The 20,944-nt window shown below is 44.3% G+C and overlaps 1 protein-coding gene across 1 annotated transcript in view; it reads left to right on the forward strand.

The window, feature by feature from the left end:
• UCK2 (uridine-cytidine kinase 2) overlaps window positions 1-19,693 on the forward strand; it is a 60,877-nt gene extending 41,184 nt beyond the window's left edge. Inside the window, exons 4-7 of the mRNA XM_073643008.1 lie at window positions 2,130-2,275; window positions 7,903-8,000; window positions 10,206-10,254; window positions 18,707-19,693. Of these exons, the coding sequence (XP_073499109.1) occupies window positions 2,130-2,275; window positions 7,903-8,000; window positions 10,206-10,254; window positions 18,707-18,849 (436 nt within the window). The 3' untranslated portion in view covers window positions 18,850-19,693. The remainder of the gene's footprint in view (window positions 1-2,129; window positions 2,276-7,902; window positions 8,001-10,205; window positions 10,255-18,706) is intronic.
• Window positions 19,694-20,944: the final 1,251 nt, after the last annotated feature.

Here is a 20,944-nt window from a genome sequence, read left to right on the forward strand (position 1 = left end):
CATGATATGGAGGTGTATGTATCTGCCCGTTTTATTAGTGATAATCTTCTGTAACTTTATCAAAACTACAGTAAGCAGCCCAGTAAGTGACACATTGCTTGAATCAAGGTCTCTGTCCCTACATTATGCTGCTCATAATTTGGTGGCAACATGTATTTCCTTTAATTGCCACTATTCTAAAATTAGTGTGGTTCTTATCAAAACATGGCCCTGGTATTTCCACATACGAGAAAAATAAAGACTACTGTAGTGCTGAATTAAGTCTTCAGCGGTATTTACTCAATCTAAAATGTAATTTATCATATACGTGCATTAAACTTTGTGCTTTGGACCCCCAGCCTATAGAAGAACATGCAAACGAATTTAGAATGCCCCCAATGACGGCAGTCTACACCCCCTGCCATGCCCCCATCAGAACAGTGGTCAGGAGTTCACCCCTGGCTAATTCTCCACTGACTGTAGAAATTCCCCTACAGCATATCCCATTCATTATGGGTGGACCCGATAATTGAAGTAACCAATTTCTGTCATGATCCTATACTTTACATATTCCTTCATCATGGGTCATGGCTACTTTGTCTAGATCTCGCAGCGTGTACCACCCACAAGTCTTGGCATCCAGCAGTATGTGTGGGGGTACTAAATGCCAGAGGTTTGGAAGCCTGTGCCACACAATGTTCTTCCTATCCACCTTGTTGGTTCCTAAGGAGAAAAGCCTGTCTGCAGCAGTCATAGAAAAAGACCGTGCTCGCATCCATCTCCCTTCTTTCCTTCTATAATTGCATTATAAATGCATAGTCTGAGCCATATAAGCTGTATATTATGATGGCGAAAAGATCGGGCCCTCGGATATCTTTTCACTGTTTATATCTGACAAGCTGACCTGCACCTGTAGGGGAATTGTAAAGCAGACGGAGCTGGATCCCTGTTCCCTCACACTATAAGATAGTGACTATATGATGATATTGCATAGTGTATTGGTATAGCGCTCTACAATGAGAACTGTAATATTGCCCTCTTATGAATTCCAGTCTTCAGGGCGGCCATGTGACGTGTGTCCTGCTGGAGGAATATAAAACCTAGAAAGCTTAGAGGATTCGTCTTCATAAAGAATAGTACGCCACTACAAGCTGGTCATTCCACAACACTGCTGTGCTGCCATGCCACAGTGCTTGTCCAGAGGCTGTGCCCATGTTGGCAGCGCCAAGTACTTGCTCAAACAAACTGCTGGCATCACCATTAGAGAGAACGCCGATCCCATACTTGCCGCAGTTACCTTCTTAGTGGGTAGTGATGGGCTGACGTGCCAGCAGGGGCCTAACAAAAGCCTCCCCATACTGCCATAAGGATGTAAGGATGTGTCTGTTAGATTGTCTGGCAAGCGAAATGCATTGCAATGCAAAGTATTCCTCTGTGTTATGGATAAGCCTCTGAAGTCGCTATAGTAAAAATGAAAAAAATGTGTTGCACTGATTAATGGCAAATGATTAGTAACATTTTCAGAATTGGCACATTGAGGCTGAGGCTCCAGTTATAAAGCCCGTCCTATTCCATCTGTGATCTACTCCTCCACCGTCTCCACTCCATGCTCCCTATCCTTACAGCAGCGACTTGCAGGATTTCAGCTTCCGGCATCAGTTCTGTAAGGAATAGATCTGCTCATAGGGAGTTCTGTGATGCTGGGAACGCCTGACATACATTACCACATTGCGATCTGAAGAGAGCAATTCTGACAGAACGGTGCCCACGAGAACAACCTGATTTTAAATGGACTATTTCAGTCAAAATCGTTCGAGTAGTAAGTGTGGTAAGTGACATTGACGGTGTTAGCTGACTGATGGTCACAATTGACTTTCAATGGATTTGTCCATGGAGTTAATTTATATATAGATTTATAATTTTTTTTTTTATTATTTAAAGAACGTTCCCTAAAATATCTTTTGGGCTATTGTGATGGTGTTTGACCAGGCTGATCGTAATGGCCAATATGGCTGTGTATAAATGTATTCACCAAAAAATCAACAAACTTCAACTTAATGTGTATGGCCCTCTAACCCCTGACTTGGAAATTGCTGGAAATGCTTGATCTCCTAATCCCTCTTGGTTTTTCTTGCACTTTTCTCCCTAAGGAAAGAGGAATCATCTGTAACGGTGTATCCAGCAGACGTTATACTCTTTGAGGGCATTCTGGCATTTTACGTTCAAGACATCCGGGACATGTTCCAGATGAAGTTGTTTGTGGACACAGATGCAGACACAAGGCTGTCAAGAAGAGGTGCGTTTGATAAATTAATGGGCTCATGTAAAGATATTAATTTTGACAAATTATTACTTTCTATTAGATTAAATTCACGTATTTTAGGCTACGGTCAGTGGCTCCATTGGGGCTTATTTCTGAACCATGGAAAACTGGATTCGGGCATTTGCGCTGCCAGGACCATTGACTTTAGCCTGCATCATTAGAGTTGCATTATGCTGTAGCAAACATCCTTTTCAGCAGTATTCACATATTTGCAGCGGACACCAAAGCTCGGTTGGTCACATTTTGGTGCCCATTTCAAATAGGTGAATAACGCGCCCCTCCTCACACCTACTCAATCCTCCTCCAAAACTAGCTTCTACATCATTACGGAAGATCAAGTTTCCTCTTTACTCTCCAAATCACACTTCACCACCTGTGAACTTGACCCAGTCCTGTCCCACCTCATCCCCAGCCTTACCACTATCTTCATCCCAACCCTAACCCACCTCTTCAACCTAATAACTGGTGTCTTCCCCCTCATGCTTCAAACATGCCTTGATCACACTCATCCTCCAAAAAGCCCTCCCTTGACCCATCCTCTCTGACATATCACTTCTCCCCTATTCCTCAAAACTACTGGAACAACATGTCCACTTTGAACTGTCCTCTCACCCTGCTCTTTTTGACCGCCTCCAATCTGGCTTCCGACCACACCATTCTACTGAAATTGCCTGACTAAAGTCACCAAAGACCTACTAACCGCCAAATCCAAGCGACACTACTCTGTCCTCCTCCTCCTTGACCTGTCATCTGCCTTCGACACAGTGGACCATTCCCTCTTACTACAGATTCTCTCATCTCTTGGCATCACAGACTTGGCCCCATCTTGGATCTCATCATACCTAACAGACAGGACATTCAGTGTCTCCCACTCACACACCACCTCCTCATCTCTTCCCCTATCGGTCGGTGCCCTCCAAGGCTCAGTTCTAGGACCCAGGTTTTTCTCCATCTACACATTTGGTCTGGGGCAGCTCATAGTCTCACAGCTTTCAGCATCACCTCTATGTTTATGACACGCCGATCTCGACCCGATATCTCCTCCCTGTCTGTCCGCTATCTCATCCTTCTCTGACAGATTTCTAAAACTTAATATGGATAAAACAGAATTCATCATCTTTCCACCATCTCATTCATCGCCCCATCTGACCCATCTATCAATGTCAGTGGCTGTTCACTCTCCCCAGTCTCGCAAGCTCGCTGCCTAGGGGTAACCCTGGACTCTGATCTCTCCTTCAAACCACATATCCAAGCCCTTTCCACTTCCTGGCGACTCCAACTCAAAAATATCCCCCCGGATCCGCACATTGCTCAACCACGAGTCTGCAAAAACAATAATGCACTCCCTCATCATTTCCCACCTCGACTACTACAACCTCCTGTTCTGTGGCCTCCCTTCCAACACTGTCACACCCCTCCAATCTATTCTAAACTCTGTTGCCCGACTAATCCACATGTTCCCCTGCTATTCCTCGACCTCTCCTCTGTCAATCCCTTCACTGGCTCCCCATTGCCCAGAGACTCCAGTTCAAAACCCTAACCACGGCATATGAAGCCATCCACAAGCTGTCTCCTCCATATATCTGTGATCTAGTCTCCTGGTACTTATCTGCGTGCAACCTCTGATCCTCTCAAGCTCTCCTTCTCTATTCCCCTCTTATCTCTTCTTCTCACAATCGCATATAAGATTTCTCCCGTGCATCTCCCCTACTCTGGAACTCTACCCCAACATATCAGACACTCGCCTCCCGTGGAAACCTTCAAAAGGAACCTGAAGACCCACCTCTTCCGACAAGCCTACAACCTGCAGTAACCCTCGCCCCACGATACCGCTGCACGACCAGCTCTACCCTCACCTAATGTATCCTCACCCATCCCTTGTAGACTGTGAGCCCTCGCGGGCAGGGTCCTCGGTCCTCCTGTACCAGTCGCCGTCACGTTTTGTTAAAGATTATTGTAATTGTTTTTGTATGTATACCCCTTTAAGCTCCAACAGTCACTGAGCATACCCTAAAATGCAATGTAAACATAGCTTTAGGTACTGTTTTACACGTCTGTGTTTCATGTGCTTGGCATCCCTTTTTTTTCATGTGGAGATCACACACGTTTAGCTTATGGGGGGGCTTGACTAATGGATAGTTGTTGTGTTTTTTTTTTTACGATTTTTAATGGGTGGGAGAAGGTTGGAAATGTATTCATTTTTTTACATTTAAGGAAAATTGATTGCAGAGAAATGTAGTTTTCTTTTTTTGGTTTTCAACAGGCTTGGCGTCCGGGGGACGTCAAGCAATGCCCACCTATCTGACTATTATTCCACTAAATCGCTGCCTAGTTACCATTTTCCCTCCCCCCGCACGTCACAGGGCGCTGTGACGTGCGCTTTCCCTCCTCACCTCCCAGCGCATGCGCAAAGCGACCGTTGCATGGGAGTTAAAAACTGTTTGCTCCAGGGAATCGCTGGTGATACTTCTATGTATCTTTTGTGCATGCTTGAAGTGCTATCTGTTGGGTGGCTTCTTCTCTGGTGCCCTTGGAGGACAATTGGCTTACTCCTCTGGTGTCTGATCAAATAAGTTAATCCCCTTTGTTTGTCTACCTTGTTGTCTTTAGTTTGTAGTGGGACCTGACCAGTGCTCACCCATCTCCCTCCCCCTTCCTATCTAGGGCCAAGCTCTAGGGACATGCAGGGTTTGGAGTTCTGCTCGGCGATAGGTGTAGAACCTATATAGGGACGGTAGGGTAGGCAGGGTGTTATTAGATTTGCCTAGGGGGTCTCTACTCTCCCTTTCCCTAGTGTTTAGGCTTTCTCCCCCTCTTCGTGTTGCACGGAGTCTTTCCCACACCCTGCCTGACAGTGAGGAGCTGACACTATGCATACGAGTTACCCCTAAGTCTGTTAGCAAAACCTCTGTCTACTCATAGCTGAGATGGAGAGAACGTGGTCACCAGTCTCATGAATACACCGTGAGCCCATGAGGAACTCTCCTCTTCTCATTGCAATATATACACCTTTTAACCACCGGGATGTCCAGCTTTGTTATAGTGGAGGTCCATAGGACTGGTGGATGATTTATATCTATAGGATATGGAGATACAAGCTCTGTACGATCACTCAGGAGCCTCACTTCTGGGGTAGCCATATGTCCTTCACTCGAAGGCTATGTGCCCACGATGCAGAAATGAAGCAGAAAATTTCTGCAGCATTTCTGCATCTCCCTGGCAGAAAAAATGCATGCAGATTGTGCATGCGTTTTTCCTGCAGAATACATGCGGAATACATGCGGATTCACATGCTTATCCACATGCGTTAACGCATGTGTTTCCGCATGCGGACTGACAAGCACTTTCCAGGCGATAGCATCACTTGAAAAGTGCTTGACAACTAGGTCACACTGTATAAATCCATGCAAACGGCCTGGATTTATATAGTGTGGCCGTAAAAATAAAAAAATAAAGCTATACTTACCCCCGATCCCCCGCCGCGTCTGCTGTCGCGCTCGTCCTGGCTTCTTCCGGGTTGCCGGGCTCTCGCGAGACAGCCTGCGGTCACATGACCGCGACGTCATCTCAGGTCCTGGAAGATAAGCGCTGCAGGGGCCGCCGGACAGGTGAATATAAACTTTATTTATTTTATTCTTTTTTTTTTACAGGTACAATGGTACCCAGGTCTGGATGAGAGTCCCCTCTCCTCCAGAACTAGGTACTATCCGCACATAGAGACGCATATAATCCACGTGTACAAATGTACAGACACGGATTCTATGCGTCTCAATGCAAGTCAATGGCGGCGCTTCCACAAAATTAATGCACATGCTGCGGATTTATGAGCGCTGCAGAAACGCTGCGGAAAAATCCGCAGCATGTGCATTGACATTGCGGAATGCCATTGGGGACCATGGGGTGCGGATTACCAAGCGTTTTTGATGCGTTTCCGCTGCGGAAATTCCGCAGCATAAACGCATGAAAAACGCATCGTGTGCACGCAGCCTAACTGCTTACTGAGAAGGAAAAACTAGTAAACGGGTATTCTGCAAGAGGTACTTCCAGTAGTTTTTGTTTTCATTTTTGTGGAAATATGATTTTCTTAAAATAGATTTCAGTTTAAGTTTGTTTGTGTTTGTCCCGGTTTGTCTGATCTCTGCTCCTTGTTAGATCCTAGTCAATATTTCCGTGCATCTCGTGTATTAATTGCATAACCAGTATTCAAAATCAATGACTAACCTTAACACAATAGTGCTTGGACAAAATACATGTTGAGCAGTACTTGCATTTAGGATCATTTTAATCTGTATGTGTGGCACCCCAGGGGTCTGGTTTCCACAGTAACAGCAATGTTATGTCTGAGAGCAGGTGGGAGGTCTCTTGGTCAGGAATCCTATGCATGCCACACCTCCTGCCCAGTCCTGGGAGGGGAAGAACTTCCCCTATATAAACCTAGGGCTGAGGCAGGGTTAGTGAGTAGAGAAGAGAAGCAGCATAGGAAGAAACAACAGGAGCTCTGTGGGAGCAGTGCTACAAGGAGTCAGGGGCTGGCAGCTGCAGAGCTCGCCCTGACTGAGAAGTTATCACCGGACCCGGAGTCCGAGGCTGTGGGGACTAACTCCTATCCAGCAGCAGAAACCGACCGGCAGGGGATTGCAGGTCCTCTGGCCCAGAAACCCGAAGGCACGGTCACACGCGTGGGACCAGCACCGCCGTCGTGGAGCGGAAGCTACTAGAAGGCCCCGAGTCACCGGCCATACGGGTGAGCACCACACGGTACACTCAGGGACGTGGGCTACTTATACCCGCCTCTAGCAAGGTAGCCAGAAGAGTATCGTTAGTTTGGGAGGCCTACAACTCCGCCTGGCCAGGGGAGATCCCATCTGCTCAAGGACTGACCAGGCCTCAATCGCTAGCCAGTACTCCGGGAGGGTCTATCTTTGTCACCAGTAAAGACCCTGAACTACACCGTACCGTCTCCGAGTGGTTCCTGCTACCCCCATCATCCACGTCGGCTGCCCTGAGGCCATACCCCTCCCGTTGGGGGTTATACTATCACGCTGCACAATCCTACCACCGGCCTCAGCGGTCTGCCCTGCAGCAGCAGCTCCTTAGCTGTACTCAACGGGTGGCGTAGTCGTCCAACATCTACCGCTGATACAGCGCCACTTAGTCTGACTCCCTGGGCACGGACCGGATCACCGCCACGAGACTACAACCCTCAACAGATCCGGCTCCGGGTAAGCTCCCGCGTGCGCAACGCTGCGCGACACGGGCCCAGGGGCGCGTCATATGAACAATGTTCAAACCCTTGTGTTATTGACAAGTGAGGGTGTTGGTAGCGCTCCCTATTTTAGCCTGTTGGTCACGCTGCAATCAGATTGCATGGGGCCAATCTGGTTACTGCCATACACCATAGTATCAGATCCTACCAGTGGCAGAGTCTCATAGGTGGACTGTTCAAGCCCACTTCTGAGAGTGATTAATGTGGGGGAGGGGGAATGTAAATGAAATGTGGAAAAGCCCAGATCAGAGTTGTGTTTTTCTCCATGAAAAATGATTTTCGAACAGTTTTATTGTACTGCATGTGTGATTTAAGTGATTTTGCTTTTTTGCAGTGCTGAGAGACATCAATGAACGAGGCCGGGATTTAGAGCAGGTTCTTTCACAATATATAAAATTTGTGAAGCCAGCCTTTGAAGAATTCTGTCTGCCAGTAAGTACACACAATTCAAATTTTTTTTTGAGGTTCTCTGAAGATGTACTGTTCTCAATTCAGCCATAATAATTTACCCTTTTATTGCAAAAATGAGAGTAAGTTACATCAGGACATGTAGATCATTCTCACTACATCTGGTGGTACTGGTTCTGATCCAAGCAATTTAACCCCACAGATACTGAACCTATTGACAATTTGTGTGTGTTAAAAAAAAAAAGAAAAAGAGATTATATCTGTATCTCTCTATCCAGATATAAATTGTGCAACATCATCATCTTATCAAATACAGAAAACAACTGGAGGTTGCCCACAATCCTGACTCTTACTTACTAGTTTTGCCATACCTGCTTAAGGATACTGCCCCTAAATAAGCCCATGTACCTTTTCTGCCAATTTTGATGTTTTATTCCTTTTTTGCTTTGCTTCCTGTGCCCTGGCACCAGCTCTGTCATAGTGATCACTTCCCCTTCTGAATCCTCTTCTCTTTTCTTAATAAATTTCCCATCATGTGCTGGGCTGCAAGCCAGATGTGAGCACAGACCTGTAACTCTGCCTATACCCCTCCATTCCTCACCCAGCTTCACACACCGCCCCAGCACGATCTCCTGGACAGGACACTGCAGGGAATAGAAGTAATGTAAACCAAAGATAACTGTTTAAAAGCAGCAGTCTGATTTAAATTGCTACCAATAACGGAAAATGTATAAAAGCACCTCACGGGAAAATAATGGCTGTATCACAGATTAAATAATAAAAATAAGGTTGCTAAATAGAAGAAAATATGAATGGCATACTAAGGTGAGAATTAGTAAGTAAATTGCTCTCACCATATGTGTTATCAAAGTTCAGCAGGTGTCCATATCATGAAAGGTCCGTAGTAGTTGTCCCATAGATATATATCAAGTAGATTTATTCAAACTTTGGCGTATGGCATTGCCTGTTAAGCGGTTGTCTTTGGCGTATGGCATTGCCTGTTAAGCGGTTGTCTTTGGCGTATGGCATTGCCTGTTAAGCGGTTGTCTTTGGCGTGTGGTATGACAACTCTTCTGGGGTGCACAGAGCCATGATTTCTCTCCAGCAGTGTCAGCATTGCATTTTGAGTTCTCTGATTGGGGACACTGCTGTACTCGCTATAAGTAAGAGACCTGAATGTATTCACATTATAAAGGCAATACAGCAGGGTGTATATGCATCATACAGCAGTGTGTACATGTATATACACCCTGCTGTATACATACAGGTAGGAGAGCGAGATTTGGAGGGAGAGCTGGCAGCATTTACAGATACCGAGTGAAGTCTGCTGAATGCAATTGCCATATGACTTGTGCATGGCGTATAAGCCTCCTCACACTGGCATGCCACTCTCCACAAGGAGAAATGTTACCTTGGGGTACGTGCACACTATCAGTGATCGCTGCGGATTGGATGCAGTGCACTTGCGCTGTGTGCAATCTGCAGCAGCCAGATGTTACAGCATAGTGGATGGGATGTCAAGAAATCCCATCCACTATGCACCTGCGGCTCACCCGCGGAGATGACATGCGGTGCGTCTTTCCAGACTGCAGCATGTCAGTTTCTCTTGTGGAGACAGAATTTCTCTTGCAGAGACTAGTATCAGTGCAATGTATAGGCTGCGGTGAATCCACATGGTTCAATGAACACGTGCAGATTTAGTTGCGTGCAGCGCTTTGGACGCAGCATAAAGTATACGGTGTTCAAAGCGCTGCCAATACTGACCGTGCGCACATACCCCTAGATCCCAATCTCAATTTTCACTGAATACAAATTTCACCACTGATTTTGAGAATTTTTAAAATGGAAGATCAGTCCCCCTTTCTTTCCCATAATGGGCTAATAAAAGTTGGGTAATAAGTTGTATGTTGCCAATGACAAATGCAACTCAACCCACAATAAAAAAAAAAAAAAGTCTGCATATGCCTAGGTCAATGAGAAAATAATCATGGCTTCTAGAAAGTAACAGTAAGGAGGAAAAAATTAAAAATGTTTGGTCATTAAGGCCAAAATAGGCCTAGTCCCTGGCGGTAATCGCATCACTGTCTGTATTATAAATTTGGGAAGTGATTTCCACAGTAAATGTCGTGTGCTGAGTCCGCCTTACTAGAGCTCCTCTGAAGAGTGAATTGCTGGCATGAGAGCTCTTAATGCATTTTACCAATCACTTTCCCCCGCATTGTATTGTAGACCAAGAAATATGCTGATGTGATCATTCCCAGAGGTGCTGACAACCTGGGTAAGTAGCATCAGTTAAATCTAAACCGAGTGGTCAATTTTGGATGTAGGAATATTAAAGAGTTTGTCCAACTTATTATTTTTTTTTTTTTTCTTAAATACATACATTGACACCTTTTTGGGCTTTTTATTTTCCTGCCGATTTTAAATTTGATGTGTTCTGTGGTTATAATCAGCTGAGAGGTGTTCAGAAAGAGCCAGATAAGGCTAAGTTCACATTGTGTCTCCTTGTCGGGCAGGGCTGTGGAGTCGGTAAGCCAAACCGCCGACCACTCACTTTCCACAAATCCCTCATACATGGCTCATGTTAAAGTGATAAATTTACTGTAGGGCAGATTCATCTCAGCTAAAAGTCTACACCCTTAGATCAGGAATAGGACAGACATTTATAGGACATTTCATAACTTTCCCAAATTCTTATGAAAAAATATTCCCAACAAACTGCATTGAACTACTGTACCCAAATTATATATTTTAGGAGTTGGAGTCGGTTCATTTTATACAGACTCCACCAAAATGGACACAGACTCCTGAATCCACAGCCCTGCTGTCGGGTGCCCTATTTGACTGAAGTCAGCGGTGAAAAACGCACAGAGCATTGACATATTGTAGATTAGATTATTTTCTGCACCAAATCTGCAAGTCACAAATACTCAACGTGTGTGTGACACTTCAGGTTTCTCATTCACTTTGCTGGCATCAGCATTGCTTCAGGTTTTGTCACAAAAGCGCACCAAATCTGCAATATGTGCACACAGCCTAAGGAGGTAATGTTCCTGACCATGGCAACTTGGTATACTTCATATTTACTTGCTTTGCAGTAGCCCACTGTAAAGGAAGAATGTCAGCTGTGCCTTCCTATACTGTTAAAACAAATGGTTTGCAGGATCGCATCTGTCAAACAGGTTGATGGAATACACTCTTGGCCTCAATCTGGTGAATGGCAGTATACGTTGCGAACTTTTCCTGGACGTGAACTGGAATGTTGTCAGTGTATAGATATGGTGTGCACCTAGCCTCACAGCTAGCCTCACGCTTTTATCATACCGCCAAACAAAAAGTGGAATGAAACACTATGAAAAAGACTAATGTAAATAAAAATGGTACCGCTGAAAATGTCATCTTGTCAGCAAAAAACAAGCTGCCATACAGCTCCATCAGCTGAAAAACAAAGTTATAGCTCTCAGAATAAAGCGATGCAAAAATATATTTTTTTTCTAGAAAATAGTTTTTATTGTGCAAAAGCGCCAAAGCAAACATATAAATGTGGTACTGCATACTGACCCAAAGAATAAAGCTGCCTCATCAATTTTACCAAACGCAAAACGGCGCTAAAAAACCCTCAAAAAACAATTCCACAATTGTCTGTTTTTTGTTTATTCTGCCTCCCAAAAATTGGAATAGAAAGCGATCAACAAATGTCACGTGCCTGAAAATGGTACCAATAAAACGTCAGCTCATCCCGCAAAAAACAAGCCGTCACATGACTCTGTCGGCCGAAATATGGAAAAATTATAGCTCTCAAAATATGGCGATGCAAAAACTAGTCTCTGCAAAAAAAAAGCGTCTTTTAGTGTTACAGCTGCCAAACATAAAAAACTCGATATAAATCTGGTATCGCTGTAATCGCACTGACCCAAAGAATAAAGTTGTCTAATCACTTAAACCGCATGAGGAACAGACTAAAAAATAACTAAATAAACTTAAAACCAATTCTTTACCTGCTACTGATTTGTTTATTCTGACTTTCAGAGATCGCTCGGCTCACATTTAAATCTCGTGTAAATCTCTGAAATACGTGATTCAGACAGAACCCCCGGCGGAAGATTCCCTGTAATGAGGCAAATGGAGGCACTGTGGACGCAGTCTGGCGTGTGATCTGGCAGTGTCCGTTTTTTTTATTAGGCGTGCATAAAAGTGCCGTCGTCCGCAGTTTTGTGAACCTCTGGGGGGGGGGGGCACTGCTAAATAGAGGCCAGAGTAACTCTGCTGACTCATTATAGTGAATGGATCTCTCGGGTGTTTAATCTGTATTACTTCACTTGGAGATTTAAATGGAACCCCAGATATTCAAGCTCAGCGTAGAGCACAAGATAAATGGGAACATTTTACATAACATTTTGGATCAAAATAAAAGCTTCGACTCAAACCACAAAAAAAGCAAGTCCCCACTCATGTCTGACATCTGTTAACGGAAACATAGGGGGCTTCCACGTTACTAGTAGCACAAAGGCTTTGGAAAAGTGAAATGGCACTTTTCCCCCAAAAGAAATTCAGCAAATTCTGTGTTCCCAAATACAAATGCCCACCTCCCTCTTAAGCCCAACAGTGTGCCTAAACCTGAGTTGGCGTCCACATGTTTGGCATTTCTGTAGCGATGAGAACCCGCCTAATTTACGGGTGCATGTCTCCAGAAGCATGAGCTGAGCACAACGTACTGGTCACTTTAACGTACTGGTCACTATAACGGCAGTTTGCAATGTTCACTCGGCAACATCCACTACTGCTTGTTTCTGGAAAACACCCATGTAGTTAAAATCCTCACCACACCTGTAGATAAATTCCCAGAGGGGTGTAATTTCGAAAATGGGGTCACTTGAGGGAGATTCTGCTCTTCTAACACTTAGTTTGCAGACTCCATATACAGAGACCCTATTCCAGGAAAATCTGTGCTCCAGGAGGCAAACAGCGCTCCCTCCCTGTGGAGTCTCGCTGTGTGGCTAAGCAGTACTGTTCAGCCACATATGGGGTATTTCTATTTTCAGCAAAAATTGTGTGACAAATTTTGGTGCCAGTTTTACCCACTTCCTAGTGTGAAAACGTAAATTCTGGAGCTAAAACAAAACTTTGGTGGCAAAAATGTAATTATTCTTTATTCGTTCACCCATGACAGCACCACGAGAGAGGGGATCCGCCCACCAAGGACCGGAAACCTACAGGCTTAAAAGGGTGGCACCTCTCTCCTGCCTGTTTGGTTTCCTATGCTTGATGAGGGGAACCTAGTGCAGGCTTACCTGTATGAAGATAAGAAGATTCTTCCTAGGCCTGGCTGTCCGGGCTAGGTGGGGATGCCTTCTCCACCTCGGTCAGTGCAGGTCTCTTAGGGCGCCTCAGTGGGCCTTACGGCTGGTAAGGTGATGTGGCCGATGAGAGAGGCGGAACCTTTTCATGCTGGGGAGCGCGGCCGGTAAGGTGATGCGGCCGGCTAGGAGAGAGAGGCGTGGCCAGTGACGTATGGGGCATAAGCTGGTGACGCACCCTGGTGGCGGATGCACCAGAGATGGTGCCCTGATTGATGTAGGGGCGTTCCCGGCTAGGAACATTTGACATCATGTTTTCCAGCAGTGTTATGGGCACAGTACCATTCCAGGACCCTGCTGTGGAATATCCTGTATAATGAATCAGTCCTCAAGGGACATCTGGAGGGTAAAATGATGTTATGCCTTCGTTCGACACTATCCCTTTGGTGGCTGGATGTCAAGAACCTGTCCAGGGGAGTCCCCTGGGTGATAAATCCATCACGTGTAGTAACCACTGATGACTCCCACAGGATGGGGGGCCCATCTAGGAGGAGAAATAATACAGGGTATCTGGACAAGGGATGAAAAAGTGCTTTCCTCTAAAGTTTAGGAGTTTTTGGCTGTGGAACGAGCAGTAAACTGGTTCCTTGTATCCTTACAGGGCCAAAACGTCAAGGTTTTGTTGGACAACAGTGTTTCAGTGGCATATTTAAACCACCAAGGGGGAACCAGATCAAAATCCCTAATGAAAATCTCAGATCAGTTGTTGCAGAAAAACATATCCTCTCCCTTACCGCCTTACATACAAGAGGAAAAGAGAATACCAAGGCAGACTTCTTAAGTAGATCTACTCTAAGAGAAACAGAATGGACCTTTAAACAAAAGATCTTCACTCAATCCAGAAATGGGGCCTCCCAGTGGTGGATCTGTTTGCCACCAGAAAGAATCGGAAGGTGAAGGATTTCTGTTCCCTGAGCCCAAGGGAAACCCAAGATTCAACCTAGGTTACGCATTCCCTCCTGTGTCTCTTTTCCCTATTGTCATCAGGAAGATCAGAGCGGACGGGGCTAGTATTATACTTATAGCTCCCTTCTGGCCCAAAAAAACTTGGTTCTCTTGGTAGATTTTGGTTTCGGACCCTTGGGTCCTTCCGTAGATTCCGGATCTCCTTTCACAAGGACCAATTTTCCATCCTCATGCTCCGGGTCTACACCTGACTGCATGGAATTTTCATCAAATTTAGTAGATGCCCTCCTATGTAGTAGAAAAATTATTACTACATGTATTTATGCAAGAACCTGGAAAAAAAAAGTGGCCTTTTCAGGGGCCAACATTGAGGATGGGGCTCCTATATGAAAAATTCTAGAATTCATTCAGAAGGGCCTTGAGTTGGGATTGTCTACAAGTACCCTAAAGGTTCAGGTGTCAGCTCTTGGGGCCTTGTTTAGCTGTGATCTAGTGGGGAATTTCTGGATATCAAGATTTATTAAAGCATCTTTTCGGTCTAGACCCATTACAAAATCAAATCTCATGCCCTGGGACCTGAATTTAGTCTTTAAAAGCTTTGCCCAAATCTCCCTTTGAACCCGTAGATTTGGCATCCCTAAAGAACATTTCCCTTAAAACTTCTCTTCTGGTTGCATTAACTTTGGCCAGAAGAGTGAGCGACCTCCAGAGCCTGTCCTCTGCTCCACCCTTTACTCAGATATTAAAGGACAGGGTAATCTTCAAACCATACCCGGCATACCTCCCTAAGGTGTCTACCCGCTTTCATAGAACTCGAGATAGTTTTACCATCTTTTTGCTCCAATCCAAAAAACCCAGAGGAGGAGAGGTTACACTCCTTAGATGTTAGGAAATGCATAATCAGGTACCTTTATGTCACTAAAAGTTTTAGGAAGGATGGTCCCCTTTTTGTGTCACCAAGGGGTTTAAAAAGGGTGTAGGGCATCGAAACCCACCATTGCTAGGTGGATAAGGGATGCCATCGCTCTAGTCTACTCTTCAACTGGGGAAGAAGTACCAGAAGGTCTAAGAGCCCATTCCACTTGGGCCGTGGCGACTTGGGCGGAGAAGACTGGTGTGTCCATAGACGAAATATGTAAGGCTGCTATTTGGTCCTCTCCCTCCCCCTTTTACAGATAATATAGGCTAGATATTGGTGTCTCTGCTGATCTCGCCTTTGGGAGAAGGGTGCTCCAGGCTTTGGTCCATCCCTAGAATCTTCATTCTCTGTAATTCTTTCGTGGTGCTGTCATGGGTGATTGAGAAAGTCTTAGTTACTTATCAGTAACAGGATTTTTTGGAACCCATGACAGCACCCTTATATTCCCTCCCTTCACGTTTGTGGGAGCACCACCTTTAGATTGTTATAAGCTCACACTTATAGGTGTCTGGATGTTTAAAAAAAAAAAAAAAAAAAAAAAAAAGGATATTTAAATGATTGTTGTCGTACTAACCTTGGCGGTCCTCTCATGCTCTGTAAACCAAATGAGGTGGGAGAGAGGTGATGTCCTTTTAAGCTGTAGGATTCCTGTCCTTGGTGGGCAGATCCCCTCTCTCGTGGTGCTGTTCTGGGTTCCGAAAAATCCTGTTACCGGTAACTAAGACTTTCTTCAACGCCCAAGGGTGTAACATTCTGAGAAGCACATGTAGTGTCAACATGCTCACTGCACCCCTAGATGAATTCATTGAGAGGTATAGTTTGTAAAATGGGGTCTCTTATGGGGGGGTCCTGCTGTTCTTGCACCTTAGGGGCTCTGCCAATGTGACATGTCACCATCAAACCAGCCCAGCAAAATATGAACTCCAATATGGAGCTTCTTCCCTTCTGAGCTTTGCACTGTGCCTCAAAAGTAGTTTTCAATCACAAACTGGGTGTGTGCGTGCTCAGGAGATATTGCACATCAAATGTTGGGGTTCACTTTTTCTCCTGTAAGGCTAAGTGCACACGATGCGTATTTGAAGCGGAAATTTCCGCTTCATTTCCGCATGTCCTTTTTCCTGGAAAACGCATGCGGAATTTGGCATGCGTTTTTCGCGCGTAATTCGCGCGTTTTGCACATGCGGAATTGCCTTGCGTTTTCTACTGCATTGTAGATGGCAATTCCGCATGCGTAAACGCACAAAGAATTGACATGCTGCGGAATTTCCGCACAACAAAACGCTGCGGAAAATTCCGCAGCGTGGGCATTACAATTGCGGAATGCCATAGGGGACCATGGCAAAAGGCTAACATGCGTAATTCATGCGTTTACGCTGCGGAATTTTCCGCACAAAATACGCATGAAATACGCATCGTGTGCACATAGCCTAACCCTTGTGAAAAAAATTTTGCCTAAAAACTTTTTTGTGGGAAAAAAAAAGTGAATTTTTTAATTTCACAAGTCAACGTTATAATTTTCTGTGAAGCGTTGGGGGTTCAAGGTGCTCACCACATATCTAGATAAATTCCCTGAGGGGTCTAGTTTCCAAAAAGGGGTACTTATTGGGCATTTTCACTGTGTAGGCACACCAGGGGCTCTGCAAATGCGACATGACGCCCGCAGACTATTCCATCAAAGTCTGCATTCCAAAACGTCACTCCTTCCCTTCCAAGCCCTGACAGTAGTTTTCGACCACTTGGAGTATCAGCGTACTCAGGAGAAACTGCACAACAACTTTTGGGGTCCAGCTTCTCCTATCACCCTTGTGAAAATTAAAAAAATTGCGGCTAAGATAATTTTTGTGGGGAAAGTGTTTGTTTTTTGGGTTTTTTTTTTTCATGGCTCTACGTTATAAACTTTTGTGACACACTTAGGAGTTCAAAGTGCTCACCACACATCTAGATAAGTTCCTTGAGGGGTCTAGTTTCCAAAATGGTGTCATTTGTGGGGGGTTTCCACGGTTTAGGCACATCAGGGGCTCTGCAAACGCGACATGGCGTCTGCTAATTATTCAAGCAAATTTTATATTCAAAAAGTCAAATGGCACTCCTTCCCTTCCAAACCCTGCCGTGCACCCAAACAGTGTTTTTTTCCCCCACATATGGGGTACCTGCGTGCTCAGGGGAAATTGATTTTAGGGTCCATTTTTTCCTATTACCCCTGCAAAAATAAAAAAAATTGGGTCGAAAGTAACACTTTAGTAAAAAAGTTAAATGTTCATTTTTTTTCTTCCACATTCCAAAAATTCCTGTGAAGCACCTGAAGGGTTAATAAAGTTCTTGAATGTGGTTTTGAGCACCTTGAGGGATGCAGTTTTAGTCACTTCAAATGTGACGTGGTCCTTTTTAAAAAAAAAAAAGGTAAATTTTGTTGGAAAAATGAGAAATCGCTGGTCAACTTTTAACCCTTTAATAGCTGCCTAATTAAAAAAAAAAAAAAAATTTGCCTACAAAATTGTGCTGATGTAAAGTAGGCATGTGGGAAATGTTATGTCACACAAAATAGTTAATAAATATCTCTCTGATTTAAGGGCATAAAAATTGAAATTTTGAAAATTGCAAAATTTTCACCAAATTTCTGCTTTTTTTCCGCTGAGGTCACGTCTAATTTTACCAAGTACAATATGTCACGAAAAAACTGTCAGAATCAGTGGGATCCGTTGAAGCGTTCCAGAGTTCTCATAAAATGACACTGGTTAGAATTGTAAAAATTGGCCTGGTCATTAATGTGCAAACCATTTGGGGGGGGGGGGGTGTAAAGGGGTCGAAATTGATGAGTCTCCAGGCTTCTGAATTACCTCCCGGGGAACTCACGATGTCTGAGCCAGGAACGGCGGTGATTTATGCGTTGTGCATACTCCCGGCCAGAGCCTGACTATTGGGCATGGCCTCGCTCCATACACTTGTATAGAGTGAAGTGGACGCACCCACTAGTTGAGTTCTATCTGGGGGTATGTATAACACATATATACCTTCTGTTCCTGGCTCAGAAACCGGCGAATCCTCGCTGCTCACAGTGTGTTCCCTGGGGGGATTCACAAGTCTGCAGTGACTCTGTGTGACTTCACATCTGGTACCAGCACTTTTAGCCAGCCTTGTAATGCATGGATAGGCCGGGTCCTTCAGTGTGGCCCTTTTTTAGTTTTTCTTTACAGCCACACATACCATGAGACTTCCATTATTTACCATCTTATTGAGCCTTGTCTTGAAGGATCGGCCTGGTATGAATACTGTGATAAAACCACTGTGGGGTTGATGCCAGCTTGCTGCATGGAATCTGCTGAAATGCAGAGAATTTCTGAGCCTCCCTCTGTTTTAGTTCTTTTTGTTTATCTTTTCTTTGGATATTTCGTGTTGGAACCTTTTCCACCAGGCAACAACAAACTCCTTGTAGAGTGTTGTAGCAAAGTCTTTATAAAATATATAGATATGCAATGTTATTACGGTTTTCTAAAAAATTTAAATACACTTTTTTTTTTTTAATCTATTTTGCTTTTATTTGATCACAGTTGCAATCAACTTGATTGTTCAGCACATCCAGGATATTTTAAATGGTGGCTTAACAAAGCGGCAGAGCAATGGTCATACGAACGGTTACAGCAGCCACCGGAGCCGGCATTCCTCAGAGTCCAGCAGCAGCCGGCCTCACTAATATGCCCGTGAGAGGGGAATCTGGATACAAGCAAACCAATACGTGTTCCTTGCAGATCTGCCGTGAAGAGACTAGGAATGAGACTTGGAGTAAAATCTTCTCTTCCGGCATATTGACATGCTGACAAGTGCTCTGCAAGAAAAGTATTACTTGACTACTGCGACTAGAACCAAACCTGCTGGAATTTGCTGGTGTCTGTGCGGGAGTTGAAAATCAGTGGCTTAGTACGCTGATGAGGGTGAGGGTTTTTTATTTGTTTTTTTTTTTCCCTTTTTGTAACTCTGAATTAGGGGAATGGTATGGTGGCTACGTTTATCCAAACTTGAACGCTCACTGACTACTGTAAGAATGAAATTCATCCATCTCGTGGAATCCAATTATTTGTATTTTTTTGTCTCAATGTGAATTTCTGTATAATACAGTTGTTTGCCACAAAAGTATTTTCAAAGGTTTTTGCATTCAAAGTGTTCATTGAGAGAAAATGGTGAGTGTGTATTGGGTCATACCTGGAATCTGAAGTGTCTGCATGGAAGTTTCATTTGATTCTACTTGTTTAAGCGGGTTTATGGTGATCGGTGGTTCCTACCTGGCAGACCAAAACTCTTGCCCTTCTCACGTGCCAGTGCTGTGGACAGGACAAGAGGAAATTACATTTTCATTGTCTTTGAAGTTGGCAAATATTTATTGTATTTACTTTGTCATGTGATATTGCTTATGATATATAATTTTTTTTAATCTTTACTGACTTCTACTCTTTTTTGGATCAAGTTAACGATCTACTGTCTGGGTGCCACAAATATGAAATACAAACATTGGAATAAAAAATAAAATTTTACTTGAAGGAGCTGTGGAATTACTTTATTTCGGCTTGTGAAGGTTAAAATATTGTATAAAAACAATTGTATTAAGACTCTAGCCTTCTGTCTAGGTAAATTACCACTGTGTATTTGGAGACCTACAAAATATAAAAAACTTGAATTCAAGTCAAAAAACAAAAACCATCAAGTGTATAGTTTTTATATCACCAAGTCTGACAGAACAATCTAGAGTACCTATTGCCAATCTGGGGCTGCCACTGATTATAGCTCGTCGTCAAAGCGACCGACCACCGCTGTGTAACAGCAGCAAGTGAATATGTACAGCTGCTACAATGCACCTTAAGTTCACACTATCAGTATTTGTAACCCAAAACCAGGAGTGGCTAAAAAATGCAGAAGTGGTGACATGTTTCTACTATTCCTGTTCTCTGACTGTTCCACACCTGATTTTGGCTTACTAATACTGAGGAAAAATCCTGACCAAATAGTGTATGTGTGGCCGTAGCCTTACAATGATTGTGGGGATCTCTGGAGTGATGGCTCATGATTCCAGCCACCTCCCTCCTGCACATTCATTGCTATAGAGCTGTTCTAGACGCGTCTGTTGGCCAAAACCCTCCAGCCAATGTCTGTCAACTGTTTGGCGTGTGAGCGTTTTGACAGTTCTCTCTCCACAACGCACTCTGACTCGGGAGGTCAGAGCCCTTATGTGAGGGATTCTACACTACAGTACACTTGTTACAGTGGGATCATGAAAACCACGCTTTTCTTAGTGGGTTGTCACAATCCCAGTGCTTCTGATGCTGAAGAGACAGCAGGCTAACCTGGGATATGTTCAGACGAATGCATCTTTGGTCTGTCATGTCCATGTGGAGAATGGATGGCGCACAGACCAATGGTATCGAGAGCAGAAAAAAATCCAGCTTCAAGGATGCTCTAAAAACCTAGCTTTATTGTGTAAATCTGCGATAACATGGGTGTTACAAACCCTAGAGGGGGGAAATATGGTCTAGCAGATGCATTTCAGACAGTAAGGTCTTTAGTTATTGCAATAACTGCTGCACTGCTGGTCTCCTGAGCTTTTGGGTTCCTTAATGGGTGAGCTTGACTGTTTCTTTTTCTTAATACAGACCAGTGGTATGTTATGTGCCTGTTCACATGGACTATTTTTCACATACACTTCAGGTCGGTGGTGATTGAATTGCGGCATGCGCTAGTCTGCTCTGATTTACACACCAGTGCATGTAAATAGCCAGCAGCTCCTGAGTACAGTGAAC

Source organism: Phyllobates terribilis, unplaced genomic scaffold (assembly GCF_046119375.1).
Source record: "Phyllobates terribilis strain yellow unplaced genomic scaffold, ASM4611937v1 Scaffold_8__6_contigs__length_399053987, whole genome shotgun sequence".
Lineage (NCBI taxonomy): Eukaryota > Metazoa > Chordata > Amphibia > Anura > Dendrobatidae > Phyllobates > Phyllobates terribilis.